The sequence below is a fragment of the Helianthus annuus genome, chromosome 15, assembly GCF_002127325.2.
Source record: "Helianthus annuus cultivar XRQ/B chromosome 15, HanXRQr2.0-SUNRISE, whole genome shotgun sequence".
Classification (NCBI taxonomy): domain Eukaryota; kingdom Viridiplantae; phylum Streptophyta; class Magnoliopsida; order Asterales; family Asteraceae; genus Helianthus; species Helianthus annuus.
This window is the reverse complement of record NC_035447.2, coordinates 29,578,906-29,600,463: the sequence shown is the minus strand read 5'-3', so window position 1 is coordinate 29,600,463 and position 21,558 is coordinate 29,578,906. Positions and strand designations below refer to the sequence as shown.

Sequence of the window (21,558 nt, the reverse complement as noted above, 5' to 3'; positions counted from 1 at the left end):
AAAGTGCAAAAGTTTTTACCACGTCATTGTCACGTAGACAGTGGAGCTTTAACTAACTAATCTTTCAAAAGTGTATAGTGGTTTAACTAAAAACAAAATTAATTTTTAATTTTTTTTATAGAAAATGCGATTGAAATGGTTTGATTGTGAGTTGGCCCCACAACCCACACCCTTCGTGCCAAGTAACCACCTTGCGCCCATCCTCTTTGACGCCCTTCTTTAACAGGCGGATGCAGCGTTTAGCGCCCACTTGACACGAAGCCACTAGTCACAGTCTAAGAATAACTTATACATAACTAAAGGATCAAATTTGCAACTTGCCCAATATTTAAAGGACCATATATAAACCTCACTCTCCATCTTCACACGCTATTCCATCACCCCCAAATATCATCGCCCCTTCATTTTCTTCAACTCATTCCCTCAAAACCCTAGCTCAAATCCCTCTTTTAACTCCATCAATTCTTCACAATTTCACACAATCGATTTCAAATCTCAACTGGGTATGTCTTCAATTTCATCTTTCCTTTAACTTTCAATCTCTAGGGTTTACGTTCGAAACCCTAATTCCCAAATCTGCACCAATACTTAACTCTGTTGTACTCTCTTATTGTTGTATTCAATCAGTTTATCGATCGCTAACAGGTTATCAGTTCTGATTATTGCTGAATTTTGAAACCCTAATTTTGTATTTTGGGAATTTTAATCGAATTTAAATCCAAAACAATGTCTGAAGGGTATGCAATTGAGCTTTACTTTGATCCAGCTCTTGAAAATCAAGTTTTGAAAGCATGGAATGTTGTGGCTCGTAGACAAATTAGTACCCACCTCATAGAAATTGAATCCAGGCCTCACATTACGCTGTTTTCGAGCCCGTTTATTGATCCGTCGAAGCTCGAAAACATCGTTAAGTCTTTCGCTTCAAAGCAAGATCCTTTACCATTATCTTTCGGGTCGATTGGTAGTCTTCCGAACGATAACAATGTGCTGTTTCTTGCCCCGACCCCGACTTTGCCCCTGCTGCAGTTTCATTATCAGCTCTGTGATGCAATGAAAAGGGAAGGGATTGAAATTGGGGAAGAGTATCGTCCGGATTCGTGGATTCCGTATTGTCCTGTGGCTGAGGAAGTGCCGAAGAATAGGATGGCGGAAGCGTTTACGGTTTTGAGGGACTTGAAGTTGCCGGTTACGGGTTATGCGATGGATATTGGATTGGTTGAGTACTCGCCTGTTCGTGAACTGTTTTCGTTTGTTCTTGGTAGCTCGTCGGTCGAATCTTGAGGTTTGATTGTTACATGATATATGTTTCTTTTGTGTTCATGTTGGTATTTGTTTTTGTGTCGGTGTTGATGTTTTTGTTTTTGTTTTGCATTTGATATTTTGATGTGGTCTTTTGGTGTTGTAAAAACTTATTGTAGAATAATATTGGTTATTTGTTTTCGACTATAATAGAGTATAATATGATGGTTATGTTCTTGAAATGTTGCTATAATATGATGATTATGGTCTTGAAATGTTGTTTTAGATGATATTATGGTCATGTTGGATCGATATAAGCTTTAAGCCTTCTCTGTTATGTCGCTTTTTCTCCATGAAGTTCAAGTTTGAGCTCGTTTAAACTTGGATTGATACGAGCTTTATGCTTTTAACACTGTTATGTCGCCCCCTTCTCCCCTTAACCGTTTTTTTGCTTGCTACAAAAACGTATATGAACACATTTTGATTGTTTATTCCGAACTGGATTGGTTAGGAGCAGTTTGAATAGAGGTGTTTCGGTTTTTCTAGAAAAACGAGTTCGTGTAATGAACTGAACTGGGTTGGTGAACAAAAAAAATCGGTTTGTAGAAAACCGGTTCGGGGTTTAGGAGGGAAAATGTTCGAACCTATCAAAACGATTGGGGTCGGGTTCAAACCTTAGGAAAAAAATAAATGGTTTTTTTACATGTTGAAAAATCAGGTTAGGTCCAAATCGGTCTTAGGGAATGAGGCTACGAACTATTGGGTTGGGTCTTGGGTCAATACAGTTTCGGCCAAACCGGTTTTTTGGTGAAGCGGGTCGGGTTTTTTGTACACCTCTAGATTTGTGCAACGAAATTAGTTGAAAGTGTATAGACATATTTTCTAGTTTCGCTAATTAAAAAACGCTAGATGGTTAGGAGGGTTAGTTATGAATGAATTGTCTGTTTAGTGTAAGCTGCATTTATGTAAGTTCTAGTGGTTGGTGTGACTTCTGAGTTTTTGGGTGATAGATTCTTATAGCTATGGGAAAAAAAGTTGAAGATACTATTTTAGTAAACCATAAAAAGTGGTGTACTAACAATTAAATCGACATGAATGCATGAATCATCATGCACAAAAGAAACAAAACAACGAATCTGCATGTTTTCTTGCGACTGAATCACTTATGAACCCTATCGGTTACCCCCTTAAAAACATCCTCGGATCAAACCCTGGAAGCTCACGCTTCGGCTTCGGCTTCCATCTCCAATTCAAGACCGTACACCCACCCGTGCATGTAGCATTTGTATGAGTTTGGCACTGGCAAAACACGTCTAATCGTGTTGAACAGATTAGAGACTAGGTGATTAACACAAGTATTAAGCATGAAAACGACTCGTTTAACTATTTTTATGTTTTATGTACTAAGGAGAAATGATGGAGCCTAGTCATCTATTTTATATTAATTATTTTAAAAAGTGTATAAAATTACATGGTGTATTTTTTTATTAGACGTTTATTCGTGTCATAAACATGAATGTGAAAGTTGGAGAGCGAAAGATGACCAGAACAAGTGTAGTTTGACGCGTGGGCTCACCTTTTACAGATCACAAATGATTGTGATATCGATGTACTATTGATGATTTATTTACGAAATTATTATAATACCATTGCGATTTTGAGTGTTCATAAACCATTAAAACGCATTGGATCAACAAACCGACTATCAATTTGAGGTTTATATAATTTGGTTCACGATTTAAAAAATCAGGTTTAACACTAGTCATTTTTTAAAGATGTAATAAAAGCTAAACAAGTTAGTTGAAACTTGAAACATGAACTTAACCTAACCGGACCAACGACCCAAATAACAGATCTTAACCTAATCGGACCAACGACTGAGATAACACATCCAGCAAGTATGCTTGTTATATTTTACATCCATAATTAGCGAAATAACCCAAAATTCTTATGAGAACCGGCTAAACAACAGTCAACCACCTATTTGCTATTTACATTGCAGTTCATTTTTTATAGTAGCTTGATGGTTGCAATCACAATTTTGGTGACGCTATGCATGTTCAATCCAAAGTAATTAAATTTTCATCAACAAAAACGTCAACTCATATCACAAGGAAGAAAGTATACTTTGAATCCAAAGAGTATGAAATAAGAAAACAACCATAAACTAGCCAGGACTTTTGGCCATCAGATGTGGCATCACCGGACCAATCCTTGGTCTCTGGTTATACCGCAAGCCAGACCCAGCCCTTGCTGACAAAAACAAGGCCCAGAAAAGGGCTGTTTACGCTACTCGGTCCACTATTGTTACATAGTTCTAACCCGACCCAGTCGTAACCGGGCTACAGGTAAACAATTATAAGTTTGCATGAAACAACAGAAAAAGGAAATAAAATTTAATAAACTAAACCCAGAAGAACTGGCACTCTACATATATCCGTTGAAACCAATTCCCTGGTTTTGTTTTGTTTTGTTTTGTTTCAGGTGGGCAAATGCTTTGAACACAAGTTAAACATCAACACAGGCCACACTCTGTTCAAACTATATCAAGCAACAACTCAACCCTATGCATTACAGAACCCCCACAACCAACCAAGACGGTTTTGTCACGAGGGGGGATATTCTTCACGAAACCCAACATTCCGTTCGGTCTCCAGACACCTTCCCTGCAAATCACATCAAACACATGAGCATTGTAAACGACTGAATTGACCCCGAATCCGCATATGAACCAAAAGAAGACTCACCAGGCATTGCAACAACACCATTTCTTACTGCCAATGTGGATGTTTGTAGCTAATCCTATCACCGTCCCAACCGCCATCAGGCTCTTTCCGTTTCGGTGCGCCGCCACTACCTGCCGCCATTTGCTGAAACATCTTTAACTGCTCATCAGCTACGGCTTGAGAACCAGCAAGAGGTAACTGTCTTAACGCAAAAGGCAATTTATCATCCGAACCGCCTCCAGGACCTGCATTTAGATCTAGACCTTGACCTTGACCTTGGCTACCCCACTTTCTACCGTCAGGACCAACATTACTCGAACCGCCGCCAGGTAGACTCATAAAGTACGGCCTATACGGCATTGACACCACACCGTTAGGTCCCACCGAAGGAATAGTCGGAAAACAAATCGGCCCACCACCAGACGATGAAGAATCCACATAAGCATTTGAAACCGAAGAAAACGTATTCGACATTGACGGTATTGAGAAATTGGTCTCGAATGGGAAAGCTGAATACTGAAACGGTACACTGGACGAAAACGCAACTGCGGGAGATGATGACAAGACAGGACCCCTGAACATTTCGGGATTAACTGACGTGCTGGCGACAGGAGCCAACATTCGTTGAGACGGGATGGTCATCGCTGGGTAGGTATTGTTCGGTGGAAACCACGTTGAGTAGCTTCCAATATCCATATTATTCATTCTGACATTAGAAACACCGGACATAAACTGCATACCGTTTTTGGAAAACGATACCGATTCGCCACCGACTTCTTCCACACCAGGCCCGTTCAGGTCAAAGTCCCGTGAAGAATTCGGCCCGCCAGGTAGAAATGACCTCGGTCTACTTATCGACAGCTGGACAACCTCCGGACCCTCCTCAGATGCGTTTAGATCAAGATCCAGTCCTGACGGTGCATTGCTTTGACCAGCATCTTCGGCTCCAACGTTCAGATCAAAGTCAAAAAGAGGGCGAACCGGTTTAGTTGTACGGTTATCAGGAACTGGAACGTCAACCTTTCGTGGTTCTGCTGGACGGAACGCACTGGTCGCAGCGGAACCTTTCCACCCAAGCTCGGGCTTACCTCGGGAAAGACTCTCGGAAGGGTAAAACGGTCCTTTGGCAGCGGCAGCTACTGTAATCAAACCAGACCGATTTTTATTGTTGGAAGGTAACGTGCTAGGTGTATGAAGAGCAGCCTTTTCAGCCTCGCCTTGTACCCCATCATCACTAGGAAGAACTTCATTCAGATCAAAGTCCAACTTTACTGTACGATCTTCAACACAACTGGGCTCGGGCTCGGTTACATCATTAGATTTTTCAGACACAGGGGTCTTTCCGTCGTTTTCCATATTCTCATGGGCGCATTCACTAGTGCCAGAATCCATATTTTGTCTTGCACTATGCTCGGCTTTATTGTCATCATTCTCTTCAAACTTTGGTGCTAAATCAACATCATCTGTCGACCGTTTGTGCACCAATTTCTTCTCATCCGCATGCATATCTGAAGACGACCAAGAAGCCGATTCTTCGTTTATCTGTGTTTCGGTTTTTACAGTTGCAGCAGCTGCATCAGGTGGACCCGGACCCAGACCCACGGTGCTTTTAACCGGTTTATCATCAACACACTTGTCTTCCTGTAATGAACTTAAACTGTTCGGTTTCATATTCGTAGCATTCACGGAAGCATCTTCTATCAAACCCGCAGGCTTTACGTCAGTGTCCATATTCACCAATTGTGTACTATTATCCCCACCGACAGAACCATTAGCCACACTGATATTATCTTCACTGTGACCTACATCATTAGCCGTTTGTCTTAACTTAGCAACGTTGACAGAAGAGGAGTCTTCACGTACGGGCGAGTTACTACCTGGAGAACACGCAGGTGACACATCGGATCTCGTCATTTCGCCAGCCGCCACGCTGGCAAGAAGATTAATCCCACCAACATCACCACCCGATGGAGGCACACTAGCTTCAGAAAACTTCGCACAGCTCTCCACCAACGCGTTTATCGAGCTATAAGATGGCTCGTATAGTTTCCCCGGTTTTGGAGTGATCCCTGATGACGAACCACTGCCGAACGATGCATCTTTCTTACCATGTTCTTCATCACAGACAACCAGTCCTTTAGCCGTGTTTGTGTTTTGTACGTTGCTGACGGAGTCAATTTTTCTACTTACTTTCAGATCCTGCTTCTCGGAAGGTACTGGAACCGAGCCCTTGCCAGATACCGTCGACGAATCTCCAGGTGATTCCACACTTGCAGTTTGTACGGGACTTCGACTAGTGTTTGGCAACCTCACTATGAGCCTCGGGTTGCTACCGTTATCTACAAGTGACACGTCAGATACTCTTTCTGACGTATGCTTCGTTGGCGATCCCTTTTGAACTCCCAGGATTGTAGATGCATGAAAACCGTTGCTTGAGTTTTTACTATGAGAAACGCTACTCGAGATCTTACTTACGCTCGACGTCCCCGTCTTCCCATGATCACTAGAACACGACTGACTATTGTTCGGAGATTGACTGGACGACGGTGACAGTTTTGTGGACCCCAGAGATGTTGGTGATTTGACTACAACTTCACCCGAGCTTTGTTTTGGCCGTTGAGATTTTATCACAGAAGGTTGTGAAGTAGAACCCTTAGGACCCACATGAGAAACTTCCGAAATCATCGACTTGTTTGGCCAAGAACCACCTCGACTTGTACTAGACTTTGTTTCGATAATATTCATTTCGGCTTCTACGCGTCTCTTCCATGTGCTGACCAGACTTCTAGCTTTCTTCTGAATTTCAGAATTTTTATGGCTACGTAAATGATTCACAGACTTCCCGACATTACACGTCTGTAAAGCATGAAGATTCACGGGCAACCTGTCGAGTGCGCGTAGTAACGAAAAGAGAAAATCCTCAACGGATTTTTCGTTCTCTTTAGGACTACCATCACCGATTTTACACTTGTGAATCTCTTGAAGCCATTCATCTAAAACAGACAAGCCCCGTAGCTGAACGAACCGGTTTAAGTAATCGAATCGGTCAGTACCCGATATTACATCAACAAGCATTCTCCGACAAGCTAGGTTTAGTTTCTTCTCGGTACTATCAGGTCGCATGAGCTGTATTAGTTTTTCAACTCCACCGAAATCTAACAACCCTCCTTTATCAGTAATTTTAGCGATCTCGGACTTTAATACACGTTCTGGTCTAAGTTGACCGGAATCGGCATCATCTACTTTAGATAAACGATCGCGTTTGACAGATTCTGAATTGTGAGCACCATGCTCTCTCTTCTTACTCTTGGCATGTGATGAAATGGAAGATGAACTATTTTGTACATTATCAGAACTAGGTTTGAGTTGTGCGGACCCATTCGGACCATTTATAGGTTTCGGAGACCGACCTCCGGTCTGCACTGCTCCATGCATTTCTATCGACGTCTTATCTAATAACTGGTCTACTTCTTCTTGCAGTTTCTGTGTTAAAAAAGACTACATATCCAATCAAGATAACTTTCAACAGATGATACGAAACAAAAAAAATCAAACAAATGAACAATTGTACTTACGTTAATATAGTTTTTGTCAGTTAACCACCATAAACACTCGCTCTCAATATCATACACTCGTCTGCACACAAATGAGGATATCCCTGGAGGAAATTCAACACCTTTACGAAGAAATGTGACTTTACACGGGTGGAGTAACGATGCAGCAGGTATCTCATCCTTGTGAAAAGAGTAGAAAACCTCGTTTGGTGCTGCTTCCAGCGGAGCACCTTCTTTAAGCTTTACGTCTGCAGGTCGGTAAAGCCAGTTCACACAAAGACTTAAATTGTTTTCTTTTCCTAATTTTAATTTACGAATTCTTCCAACAAACGGAAGGGAATTGTGGGATGGCTTGAACAGAGCACAGTCGCCAACATTAATCTTTCGACCATCCTGCAAGAAACAAGCCAGATTAAACCAATAGAAGATACTGTTAACTCAGCTAAAAAAGGAAATAATAAAAAGTGGAATAAGTTAAAAGCATATGTTCACATGTTAGTAGCAAATGTATCCAAATTATGATGACAAATAGTAGGAAATAATATATTTACAGACACATAAATAATGCAAAAAAGTAAGATCACACACAAAGAAAACACGAGGTGACTAATGAAGCTTCCACCTTGCTTAACAAACTCAATAATCAATAAACTGATAAGATTCAAACAAACTACAGTAGTGGATGATGAAACGAACTAATAAGAATCAAAGATAACCATAAATCCAAAAGAAAACTACACGTTATGTATAACTAGACCGTCAATTCAAATAGAAAGCAAGCAGATTGATTTATATCATGTAATGAATAAATTACTAATGAATATAAACCTAATTGTAACCATAAATTACAGTACGAACAACCAATTCCGAGTAATAACTAACCATCATAGCATTCCAATATCATCCTAATTAACAAAAAAAAAAACACTCAAAAAAGTATACCAGTCAAGAAGATCAACAATTTACAAACACAATACACACTGAAACAAACAAAAAACATACATAAATACATATATATATATATATATATATATATATACACACACACTTTTGAGAAAGCAGATTAACTTACAAACACACATACAGATACACAGACCCTAAAACAACAAAACATATACATATGATAGATATACTTTAGAGAAAGAGTTAGTATCAACAAATACGAATGAATTGTTCTGAGCAGCTACAGACGGCGTGGAGGAAGATGGGACCGGCCACATGTGCCACCGGTGGAACCACAACTCACCTTCCCACCGCCCATACATAACAATAATCGTCCATCATCACTCTTATTAATCAAATCTCGTTGTTCTCCGTACCGTGCGACTTCAACCATCAGCCACTTTTCCGATCCCCTTTTTTATTATATATCTAACCAAACCCTAGCTCCTTCAATTAACCGATCATGAACCTCCGTAACCGCCTCAACTGTTCCAGATCGAGATTCAAACAGCCAAAAGTTCAATTAATCGATCGATAACCGAACGGATGTTTGGAATTTGGGGGAATTAGGGTTTTTTTGATTGGGGAATTGGGGGTGGGTGGAATTGGGGGGGATTAGGGTTAGATCTGTGGGGGAATTGGAGGATTGGGGGATTTGGTGAGGGTTTGCGAGCAGGCGGAGAGGAGAGAGAGTAGAGAGAGAGAGGAGAGAGAAGGGGAAGATGGAATTTGATCGGGAGAGATGAGAGAGAGAGAGTGGAGAGAGGAGAGAGAGACGGGGTTGTGATGGAACGCGAAACGGTGATGGCGTGGTCACGAGCTCATGTGTTGACTATTGTCTAGGGGAAAGTTTTCTACTTTGGGGTTATACGCTGTCGTTTTGTCTATAGATATATAAGGGGTATGTTTGGGAAAAGTAGCTGGTGGCTGATAGCTGGTAGCTAGTAGCGATAGCTTTTTATATATATTTGGTGTTTGGTAGAGTAGCTGGAGCTTTTAATAAAATGTATAAAATGACTAAAATGCACATAACTAAAAATTTAGAAAGTTGGTGCATTAAAAAGTTTCTTATTTTTAGAGGTTAAAATAGTCATTTTTTCCCTAAAAGCTTGTAGCTCCTTCTAAACGCTACTAGTAATAGCGTTCAACCAAAAGATTCAAACTCCTAACCTAAAAGCTTAAAGCTCTTTCAACCAAACAAGACTTTTTATTGATTATGAGCTTTTTCTTAAAAGCTTAAAGCTAGAAACTCATAAAAGCTCCATGTCAAACATACCCAAGATGGGAACTGGGAATATGCGTTACTATGTTAAGTTATATATACTCGTGTAACCAAAACCAATGTTTTAAAAACTGGTTTAAACCGAACAGTATATAACCGGTTAAACTGTTTGGTATATAATTACACACAATTATGTGTATAATTATGCACGGTATCGATATTTTTAAAAAAGTAAACTTTGTTTTTCAATTAAGGTTATATAGTGGTGATGTACTAAAATTATAGATGTAAAAATCTCGATTTTATGATGTAATTGAGAAAAAAAGTTGTAAAAGTTAATTCAATTTAAAAGATGAAAAAACTGGATTTAAACCATTTTTTTGTTATTTGTAACTCATTTTTTGAGAATTTGTCATTATTATCTTAATTTCATTTTTTAAGATTTTGTCATTATTGTGAGATTAAATCTATATTATTTGAGGCTATTTTTTATGGTTATTATATGTATTTTTTTATGACATGATATCTAAACACAAGTTTATGTAAAAACCTATTTACATATATGTAATCAAAAAATTACATATAATATATGACAAAACTACCCTCAAAGATTATTAAGTATATAAAATAAAAGGATTGATTGCTAAGAGTTATTAAACCAACCGTCAACCAAGAAAATTTTTTACTTTTTATTAAAAGTTAACAATTGTAATAAAAAAATTTAAATATATATAGGTAGATTGACGACCAACATATATGATGTATGTAGTTCACGAAGATACATGTATATATGACGCATACAAGGTATATATACGTAGTTCACAAACTACATGTAATTCGTCGATATACATATATATTTTATTTTTTATTTATTTATTTTTTTATAAATATTGGTAACATATATAATAAGCAGAAAAAACTAAAAAGAAAACTATTTGGTTGATACCGGTTCTTTATGTTCTTAAAGGTGGAGGGTATAGTCAAACACCTTAGGGTGTTTGAGTGAAATACTACCCAATAATATTATGACATGTCAACTCTCCATTCTACTCCTCATTTTGCACTCAATCAGAGGGTATAGTCAAACACCCTAGGGTGTTTGAGTAGGTTAAAAAATAAAAAAATTGTGATTGGTTGAAAGGGGTTGGGACCCACCATTAAACCTCCCTCCCTCCACATTCCCTCCTCTTCCCGCATCGGTGAATATATACCGAAAAAGTGCAAAATTTCGGTGACTCAAACAGTAGGGGGTGGTCACCGATCGGTGAATCCAACTCACCGCTACAAGTCCCCGCTACTATACCCCTCACCCTAAGTAATCTATGGTTCTCACATGATTCTTTCCCAACACACATATATCTATATCTATATAACGAGTTTTAGGTAGACAACTACATAATGTGCTTGTAGATAGTGCATGAAAGACAATCAAAAGTAACATGAGAGAAAGAGAGATAGGTATATGTCCATTTTGTGCATCGCATTTAAAACATGTAAAAGTGTTTTATACTATAGAAAGTAGTTCTTTAGTTAAATTGATTTCTTATTGAATAATTATATTTGTGTATATATATATAGGGTAAGGATAGTGTAAAAAGGGCCTAAAGTGTGAGAAGTGTATTATAACACTATATATAATACTATATAACACCATATAAACACCGTATACAATATGTAACACCATATAATACCATATAACACTATGTAACACTATATAACATTATATAACAAATATAACACTATACATCTATCATAGACATGCTATCAGACAAACTATAGTGTTATATTTGTTATATAATGTTATATAGTGTTACATAGTGTTATATGGTATTATATGGTGTTACATATTGTTATAAGATGTTTATATGGTGTTATATAGTATTATATATAGTGTTATAATACACTTCTCACACTTCTAGCACTTTTTACAGGATCCTCTACCTATATATATATATATATATATATATATATATATATATATATATATATATATATATATATATATATATAAATGAAGCAACGGATTTTTTTTATAATTGAAAATGGCCTGTTATAATAATCTAAAAACCAAAACATCAATTATAGGTTCGATTCTAATAGATAATCCAATGAAAGTGGCATTTTCAGCACTACATTTTAGTCTTAAGTAGAAGTTTTTACAATGGACAATATTATATTTTACATGTATAGTTATTTTTTAAATCTTAATTTATATATTATATGGTGTTTCAGTGGATCATAAATAAGTTCTGAAAATAAATGTGGTTTTACCCGTTCATAAATCATAACAAATCACATCATCTTGGCCTCAGAAGTCAAAAGTACATGTTTGTTTTTTTGTGTTAAAGTAAACATAAACATATTTGTGATGACTTTGTAATCAAATTAAAGTTATAAAAGTTAATAATTACTATAAAATATTAAAGACGTCTGAATATTAAGTTTAAGTTAGTATTTTCTTTAATACCTATATATATTATTTATAAAGTAAATAATAATTATAAAAAGAACAGAAAATGACTGGATAGCCAATCAAATGGTCCAAGGCATATGAAACAAACTTGTACGATACCAATATTTGCTTGATTTGGGACTCTGAGTCGAGTCGGGCTCAAACCCCATTCCCAACCCCCACATGTTTTTGTCCTTTAGTTGATATGACTTGTTAATCATTTACTTCTATTTTTATTTAAAAAATTTCATACTTATTCTATTTTTATTTAAAAAATTCATACTTATGTCATTTTATATTTACATTTACATATATACATATAGAGAATTGACTGTTTTTCCTTTGAATTCTTTTACTAATCAAGACGTGATACATGTATTTCAATATTTCATACGGGAGGTATATGTGTTAGTTTATTTAATCAGCATTTTATATTATTAGGTAGTCGTTTTGTTTCTGTTAGATAGTTACTTGTTTCAGTTAGTAGTTAGTTGGACGTTAGTTTTCTATTTGTAATTAGGGTTATATAATAGTTCATCTTCAATAAAGTTTTCACTTTTCCCCCAATTCATTCCATTCAAAATTACATGGTATCAGAGCGATCCTGCTCCTGATTCATATTTCTTCATCATTTTCGTTCTTCAATCTTGATTCTTTCATTCGATTTCTGCTCGATTTCTTCTTCAGTTTCAGGTTTGTCTTTAATTCTGCTCGTTTGTTTTTCATTGCCTCAATCAAATTCAACGAATACTCAAATGAATTCAACAATTGATCCTTCAAATTCGTTTTATTTGCATCCTTAGATCATCCAGGGATGATTCTTGTTTCTAAACAACTTGATTGAATCGGTTTTGGATCATGGAAGAGGGCGATGTTAATTGCACTTTCTGCAAAGAACAAGTTAGGTTTTGTTGATGGAACAATTGCAAGTGCTGCAAACCCTAGTTTATGGAATCGCTGTAATGATATGGTGATCTCATGGATCATTAACACATTATCCAAGGATATTAGTGAAAGTGTTTTGTATGTGCAGAGTGCTGCTCAACTTTGGACAGAACTAAATGATAGATATGGACATGCTAATGGTGCAAAGATGTATCAATTACAAAAGAGTTTATGTGAAATTTCACAAGGAAGTAGCAGTATTGCGGCTTCTTTTACAAAGAGCAAAGGAATTTGGGGTGAACTCAGTTCTTTATCTACTATTTCTCCATATTCCTGTGGTACATATGCTGAAATTGTGAAAAAGGACGAAGAACAAAGGTTAATTCAATTCCTAATGGGATTAAATCCTAGTTATGATAATGTTAGGGGTAATATTCTGATGATGCAACCATTACCTGCTATAAGCAAAGCTTATTCTCTTTTGACACAAGATGAGAAACAAAGAGAGATTTGATGTGCACAAAATGCAACATATAAATTACATCAATTATGACATAAAACTAACCCTTTTTTAGTACTAATGTTGGAAAAAGTGTGCTTTTGTCTTCCTTTTGTATTTTCAAGATTAAATGAGCTCAAATAAACAAAAGAAGCAAAAAGGCAGTTAAATCTAACATAAATACAAGAAAAGGAACAAACGTGGCATGCCCGGCCTCCCCGACAGCATCTTCCCAAGCAAAACAAGAGAACAGAAGGCTGAACACGCCCCGTGCTCAATGAACACGAGGGTGTGCCCAAGTGTCACCAGAAAAGACAAAGTTGTAGAAGCTTCTATCGCCCACCACGGGGCCGTGCCCAGCGGACACGGGGCCGTGGTCAACTCTAAGATTCGCAGGATCTAGGGAAATCTTGATAGTACAGATACGCTTCTGCACACGGGGTCGTGCTCAGCGGACACGGGAGCGTGGTCAACTAATGTAGACAAACTGCAATTGATGAAGAAAGAGAGAAGGATGGACATGGGGTCGTGCCCAATGAACACGGGGCCGTGCCCGAGCTTCTGTTCAGCCTATAAATAGGAGTGCTTGGATCACTTGCAACTCATCCCTTGGCACACCACCTCTCTCACATTTCAACTACCACCCACCACGATCACAACACCATCATCCATTGTCCATCATAGAGTGTGTGAGTCGTCTCGGGATCCAAGATTGATCGTAAGAGTTCTTGACAATCAAAGGCCATGTTTACCTAAGTCTCGTACATCACTTGGTGAAGACAAGTGTTTAGTGTAATACTTTTTATTTTTAATCTTTTCGCACTTTTTATTTGGTTATGTAATAACTAGTTTCTTATGTTGAAGGTGATTCTTCCTTATCATTTGTCCGTGGTGTCTTGGCATTATTTTACTGTCTATATAAAATAAAAGATTTTCACCATTCATATCTCCACGGTCTATATGGAGATATGTTGGCTACCTGATCGGGGGTTAAGGGAACGGTTTGGTAAGAGTCTTGCCATTGTTCAGTGTATAGATCCTGCAAAGGACCTGTGTCAAATTTAGTAGGACCTCCTTCAATACCCACCGGTATTGGATGGCGGGGGTCCAAACTCTTTGATCCCCTCATAAGTTAAACTACTATTAAAACTTTAACCCGGCTACTTAGGACTGTATCCCTGCTGACTCAGACTACTTAGCCGAGGGTAACGTCACCTTCAAAAGAGGGTCCTACCACATTATGCATTAATAACTTAATTAATTATCTTTCAATAATCCGACCCTTTAGGATTGTATCCTTGCTGACTCAAACTACTGGGTTGAGGGTAACGTCACCTTCAAAAGGGGGGCCTACTACAATAACTAAGATAATCTCTTAAAAATTGCAAAAGTGCGGAAATAATCAAAGGTTACACTACACACGAGTCAGATCCAAGTGATTCATCTTGTCTATCTGTTTTTACGTTTATTTTATTTTTCAGCATTTTAGTTAGTTTTATTTTTCTAGTTTAATAACTTTTTTTCTAACTTTTTGATTTGATTAGACGTTGAGGATAAACCGGTACTAAAAGCTCTTGTGTCCTTGGACGACCTCGGTATCTTACCAACACTATACTACGTCCACGATGGGTGCACTTGCCCATATGTGTGTTTAGTGTTAGTAAATATCGTGTTTTATAAATTTAAAACTTGGCTAAAAAGTGTAAAAAAGCTTAAAATATACATTAAAAAACCTATAACACACGACACGCATCAAGTTTTTGGCGCCGCTGCCGGGGACACAAGGATTTTAAGAAGGCTTAAAATCGACGGCCTAATCAGTTTTTCAAAACTTTTTCAAAACGCGCGCACATTTTTCTGCATTTTAGTTTAGTTTGCATTTACAGTAGCCTGAACACGGGGCCGTGCTGGATATTTTTTATAAAACACCCAGATACAGAGTCTGAACACGGGGTCGTGCTCACTGAACACGCCCCCGTGCTGCACAAAACCAGTAACTTTTAATTAAAACGCCCAGATACAGACCCTGAACACGGGTCGTGTCCACTGAACACGGGGCCGTGTCCAGCTTCTGTTTCTGTTTTTATTTTCGTTTTCTGGTCCCGAGACTCTGTTGTGGTCTGTTGAGTGATTCTCATGGATCAATACTCAGGAGGCTACAACTACACCTATGATGGGGATGATTATAGGGAAGACTATTGTACTAATTATGGTAACCCGCACTCGGTGCAATATTGTAACTTATTTCAACCATCCACTTCATACACCTACTATGAGGAGCCCAGGTACGAGCCATCGACTTCATACACATCCTATGAAGACCAAAGGTATGAACCTTCTCCCTCATACTCATATTTTGATGAACCAAGGTATGAGCCTTCATACTCATACTTTGAGGAACCAAGATATGAGTCACCACCTTCATATTCTTGTTATGAGGAACCATGGCGTGAACAGCCCACCTCATATGAGTATTATGAAGAACAAAATTACGACCCTTATCCATCATATACTTATAATGAGGAACAATGGTATGAACCATCTACTTCATATGAGTATTATGAGGAACCAAGGATCGAACAACCGGATTCAAGCTTTGAAAATCCCGATCCTTACTCTATCACCGAAGTGACCGATAGGATATTAGAACACCTTAAAACTATCGCGCGATACATAAAAGAATCTCGCGCAAGGGAAGAGGAGTCCCGCGCAAGAGAAGAATTAAATAAAAAAGAGATAGTGGAAGAGGTAAAAATGGAAGAACAAATAAGTGAAAAACCGACACATGAGTTAAACAACGAAAAAGGTGAGTCCGTCAACGTTAAAATTCAAGAAGAGTCTAATTTTGAAGAAATTAATCTCTTGTCACCTTCTTTCAAAAATCATTGTTTAGTACCCACTCATGCTAAGTTTTTAAAAGAGTTAAACACTAACACTATAATTGACAAAACGGTAAGTATTGAGTTAACTAACGATCAAACTTCGCTAATAAAAGAAGACCCATTTGAAATCAACATTACACCGGTTCCATGTTTTTTTCAAAATTCCTTTATTAGTAATATCACGATTGATAAAAATCTTTGTGTTAACATAATGCCTAATTACATTTTCGAAAAATTAAGTATTAGTGATTTTTCTCCACTTCAAATACCCATTTTTCTATCCAATCGGAAAGTAATAAAATCAATCGGTATAGTTGAGGATGTTTTGGTTCAAACAAATCAAATGGTAATCCCAACCGACTTTGTCATCCTTGATGACGCTCCTCTAGTGTTGGGACGACCTTTTGTAAAAACTCACGAAGCTTTGAAAAACCGGAAGTACAATAATCTACCTCTTCAATTAGGGGCATTCAAAAGGAGCATACATCTTGAGCATTCAATGAAATATCCTTTTGGCAATAATGACCCCCTAATTGAAGATGAAGATGAACCACTCGATACAAGTGAAAAGATTGACCACTTTGTTGAAGAAGAGGTCGCCATAGAACAAACTTTTAAAGTTCTTAATCAAAATGAGCAACCAAATAAGGAGTCTCCTAAAGACCACCTCTTCAGCTCAAGAACTTACGAAAGGTTTGGAATATGCTTTTCTAGACAAAGATGGTAAATCTCCTGTAATTATTTCGTCTAAGTTAAGTAGTTTAGAAAAAGAAAAATTAAAATAAACTTTTGAAAAAACACAAAAATGCGATCGCTTGGAAGCTTGTAGATATTAAAGGAATAAGTCATTCCATGTGCACGCACAAAATATTAATGAATGATGACTACAAATCCGTAATACAACCACAACGTAGAGTAAATCCAAATGTACAAGAAGTGGTTAAAAACGAAGTCATCAAACTACTTAACGTATCCAATCTCAGATAGTCCTTGGGTAAGTCCCGTTCAAGTAGTTCCAAAGAAAGGAGGTATGACGGTAATAACTAATGAAAAGAATGAATTAATACCAACAAGAACTGTCACAGGATGGAGAGTATGTATAGATTATAGACGGTTAAATGAAGCAACAAGGAAAGATCACTTTCCTTTGCCCTTCATTGACCAAATGTTAGAAACATTATCTGTCACACCCCCAATTTCCACGTGTCACCGGTGGGCCCGGTGGAGGGTATGGTGACGTAGTTGGCATCATCATAGACAAACAACACAATATAATAATACACAGCGGAGGCAGAAATAGATTCATTTCAACTTTAAATAAAATGTAATATTAAATATCACGAGTAGTTGAAACGGATCCACAGGCGGATCAAATAAAATAAGATAATTGTTCAACAGTTTTATTGTCGTCCGAGCTTGCGAGACTATTGTGGACGCTCTAGGAGACAGCCAGCCTAGTACGTGTAGTACCTGCACTTAACCTTTTGGGAAAATACGTCAGTTTACACTGGTAAATACAAATTAACTGACTCATTTTAAAAATGCTTGAAAATTGATTTAAATGCACATGACATAAAATATTTTTATAACTTGGGATAATTATGCAATATAATCTTGTGAACGAATTACATGTTACTTGTGCGTTCAGTAGCCCGGATCTTGTCCGGGTTAAAGATCAATAGACACACCACATTAAAGAGTTATACACTGACAGGTGTACGCCTACACCTTGTGCTCTGATCGTGGCCATCTCGTAAGATGATGCCAAGGATATCCGGGACATGGTCATTAACCCCCCAAAGGCTTTAAGTAAAACAAGACTGTTTAAACGAGCCGATCAAATTATTCAATTGAACACCCAAGGGTGCAAGATTTGTACGCTCAATCAAGCGGTATTCTATATACCGTAACCCAATCCCGTATAGGGAAAATAAGTTAAAAGTATTTACCTTAGTAAGTATGAATCACAATTTGGCAAGTGAGGGTAGCTTTTACTGGGCCTCCTATTCTGGAACAAAGGTTTATAATAACCTATTAGATTCCTAACGGGTCTTTTATTTAAGCCTAAGCTTGACCGGTTAGTTTTAAGGACGATACGGTTCAAGCGCACGATTAAGCGAAGACCGGATAGAATGTGATTTAGACCCGACAAGTTTGAATACTTGTATAATATGGGTATACTAAATACATTCTGGATTTTGAAACAAAAATGATAACGTTTGACCCGTTTCGGTCAATTTATGCAAACTAGTTACATAAACCGAACCGAGCGCTAAAAGGGCGTTACGGGTAGCCAAAAGAGTCATATGCAAGTTCCCTGTGATAATATGCTTTAAATATGATATAATATCAGCAAGTTATGTTCTATTATGCCCCGAACGAATTTAAACTCAATTTACGCCTCATAAGGGCATTTTGGTCATTTAAGAGATTATAAAAGAGTTAAATTGGAAATCTGAGTTACAGGTCTGATTTATACAGTAAATATACTTAATTTGACATATTATAACAGTAGGGTATGACCCATATACAAAACTTATTATTTAAAATCAAACTATGCACCTTAGGGGTATTTCGGTAATTTCACAAGGGCTAAAAATGTCAAAACTGGAAATCTGAGTTCAAAAACTTATACTTACTGTTATTTTATAAAAATGTGCTAAATACATCAGTAGGTATAATCCTTATATGTTTAATATGGGTATAACGCATACCATGCGTTAAAAACGCTTAGAAAGGCGATTTAGAGCCGTTTCCGGGTTTTCAAAAGAAAGCTGAGATTTTTATATTTCCAGAATGCTCAAAATAATTTATTTAACAAATAAAATCAGTAGAAAAAGGTTTGGGGTCAAAAGGATGCATAAAACTCATTTTATGGCTTAAAAGGTCAAAACCGGTATTAACCGAATCAACTTAGAGACCTATGATACGATCAGCCAAAAATTAAATAAAAATCTTCAAAAATCCCAAAATATTATATAACATCAGTGGGTAAAATGTTTTATATCAAAAAGTGGCCTTAAATTGGTTATATGCCAAATGCGCCGTTTATGTAACATAAAGCTATAGTTATACGATATCGGACATAACTCGAAATCTGGACCTCCAACTGATATCAAATTTTCGGTGCAAATTTATAAATCAGTAATAAAGGTTTCTACTCTTTCATTTTTGCAAAAATCACGTTTTATAACAAAAAGGGTAAAATAGTTAACTTTAAGCATAAATCGGAAACATGCATATGAATCGATTAAGCATGGACTCAATTTGCAAAATTCCAGAGAGTTACACATAAATATAAATGGTCTAAAATAAGCTCTAATGCAGATCTCAAACATGCATGCACGGATCCGAATCGATAGTCAAAGAAAAAGTCGTTTTATAAGACTTTCGGTTCCGATCCGAGTTTATACTAAAGATTGTCGAGTTGATCATGATAAAACATATTCTTACATTTATTATGAAGTTATTTTTGATGATCAAACTGATTGCATGTCATCTACATTACCATTTATGCTGTATTTCGCAAAAACACTTCCTGTTGACTTTTTAAGAACAACTTTGACTCGACAAATAGCATGCTTAGAGTGGGAATCAGAGAATACCCTTTTGAGGGTTTGTTTCCCACATAAATACCAACTTATAGGCACTTTCAATTTGAGAAATGACTGAGCCAATTTCGTTTAATCGAAAAGTCAAACTATATTCACTACGGATTGACTTTTGGCTAATAATCTATGCTAGAACGAATTAGAGGAAGTTATGGATGCTTACAAGAGTCCTAATGAAGCTTAGATAGCACTTGGAAGTAGCCTTGTCGATCAGAATGCCCCTGGAGATGCCTTGTCAATTTTGAAAGTTTGCTAGTGTTCTTGTTTCTAACACAAGTGCCCCCAAATGAGGAATTGATCTGAATTTAAGGGTGTTTCAGATGTTGTAAGAAGTCTACAGGTGTCCATACATGCATGAGGGCTGATTGGTGCAATTGGGAGGTGCTGAAAGCTGTCAAACACTCAAGAATTGGACCTAAAATGGCTACTGTTCGCGAACTGATGCTGGGCGTGGGTCGCGGCCCGCGTCAGTCTGCCCAGGCGGGCCGCCTGGGTCTGCTGATCCACCAAACATTTGTTTAAAAGTTGCAGTTCAGTCCCTGGTCTTCGTAAACGAGATTTTGGCCATTTATCTTGACCCGTAAACCCTCAAACTTGATTTTTAGGAACCTTGGGACTTTTACCAACATGGTAAAGTCCTTGGTTAACTTTGCGCTCACCCGAAAAGTCATGAAATTCGACGTTGACGCTTTTAACCCCTCAAGTACGATTTTGGCCATAACTTTCTCATACGATAACGAAACTTCATGAAATTTTTACCACATATTCTAGTGAGTATATTCTAGCATTACAAAGCTTCGGGGCTGCCAAAAGTTCACTCAGAGGTATAAATTCAACATGTTGACACTTTTAGTCCCTATAGTTTGTAATTCCTCACTTTCGTGCAATTTCCGCTTCGTATGATCCATGATCTATCCGTTTAGGGTTATACACACCATGTAGGGTTATTATAGAGTCTATTTATCCATTGTTGACACTTTGGACCCTTACGTTCCATAGTTTTCACAGTTTGTCAACTTTAGTCCCTCTAAAGTATGTTTTCGCATATGCAAAGTCTATGACACGTGTCAATGCATTATTGGACGAAATTTTTCGAGGTGTTACATTATCCGATCATAAATTTTATTGTTTCTTGGATGGTTTTTCAGGTTACTTTCAAATCCCGATAGCACCCGAAGACCAAGAAAAGACAACATTCACATGTCCCTATGGAACTTTTGCTTATCGACGCATGCCATTCGGTATATGTAATGCCCCCGCAACCTTCCAACGTTGCATGGTGGCCATCTTCCATGATATGATAGAAAAGACAATGGAAGTCTTCATGGACGACTTTTCTATCTTTGGAGATTCATACGACCAATGCCTCGATAACCTTGAACGAATGCTATCCCGATGTGAGGAAACTAACCTCGTCCTTAATTGGGAAAAATGCCATTTCATGGTTACAGAGGGAATAGTACTCCGTCACAAAATCTCGAGCGAAGGAATGGAAGGTAATCGAGCCAAAATAGACACTATTTCTCGATTACCTCCACCATCCTCC

The 21,558-nt window shown here is 37.5% G+C and overlaps 3 protein-coding genes across 11 annotated transcripts; 2 read left to right on the top strand and 1 right to left on the bottom strand.

Moving 5' to 3' along the window:
* Window positions 1-356: 356 nt before the first annotated feature.
* LOC110911176 lies at window positions 357-1,481 on the top strand. Its single transcript, XM_022155777.2, has one exon. The coding sequence runs from the start codon at window positions 727-729 to the stop codon at window positions 1,279-1,281; it is 555 nt and encodes a 184-aa protein (XP_022011469.1). The 5' UTR covers window positions 357-726; the 3' UTR covers window positions 1,282-1,481.
* Window positions 1,482-3,610: 2,129 nt separating this feature from the next.
* On the bottom strand, window positions 3,611-9,273 carry LOC110911175. 9 transcript variants are annotated; one of them, XM_022155771.2, is made up of 4 exons: window positions 8,653-9,273; window positions 7,541-7,912; window positions 3,987-7,463; window positions 3,611-3,905 (listed from the first exon to the last, which is right to left on the bottom strand). In XM_022155771.2, exons 1-3 carry the CDS (start codon window positions 8,782-8,784, stop codon window positions 4,011-4,013), a joined length of 3,957 nt encoding a protein of 1,318 aa, XP_022011463.1. In that variant the 5' UTR covers window positions 8,785-9,273; the 3' UTR covers window positions 3,611-3,905; window positions 3,987-4,010. The 9 variants fall into 9 exon arrangements, with proteins under 9 accessions (XP_022011463.1, XP_022011464.1, XP_022011465.1 ...); XM_022155772.2 differs by having other exon boundaries at window positions 3,987-7,448; XM_022155773.2 differs by having other exon boundaries at window positions 8,677-9,273.
* Window positions 9,274-13,006: 3,733 nt separating this feature from the next.
* LOC110913499 lies at window positions 13,007-13,534 on the top strand. The gene has a single exon (XM_022158324.1). It carries the CDS (start codon window positions 13,007-13,009, stop codon window positions 13,532-13,534), a length of 528 nt encoding a protein of 175 aa, XP_022014016.1.
* Window positions 13,535-21,558: the final 8,024 nt, after the last annotated feature.

Excerpts from the sequence above, each read along its gene's own strand:
- LOC110911176 (XM_022155777.2), top strand. The coding sequence starts at position 727 with ATGTCTGAAGGGTATGCAATTGAGCTTTACTTTGATCCAGCTCTTGAA.
- LOC110911175 (XM_022155771.2), bottom strand. The coding sequence starts at position 8,784 with ATGTATGGGCGGTGGGAAGGTGAGTTGTGGTTCCACCGGTGGCACATG. Across the intron at positions 7,913-8,652 it reads ATACTAACTCTTTCTCTAAA|GATGGTCGAAAGATTAATGT; the intron begins GTATATCTATCA and ends TGTTTCTTGCAG. Across the intron at positions 7,464-7,540 it reads CTGACAAAAACTATATTAAC|TCTTTTTTAACACAGAAACT; the intron begins GTAAGTACAATT and ends TTGGATATGTAG.
- LOC110913499 (XM_022158324.1), top strand. The coding sequence starts at position 13,007 with ATGTTAATTGCACTTTCTGCAAAGAACAAGTTAGGTTTTGTTGATGGA.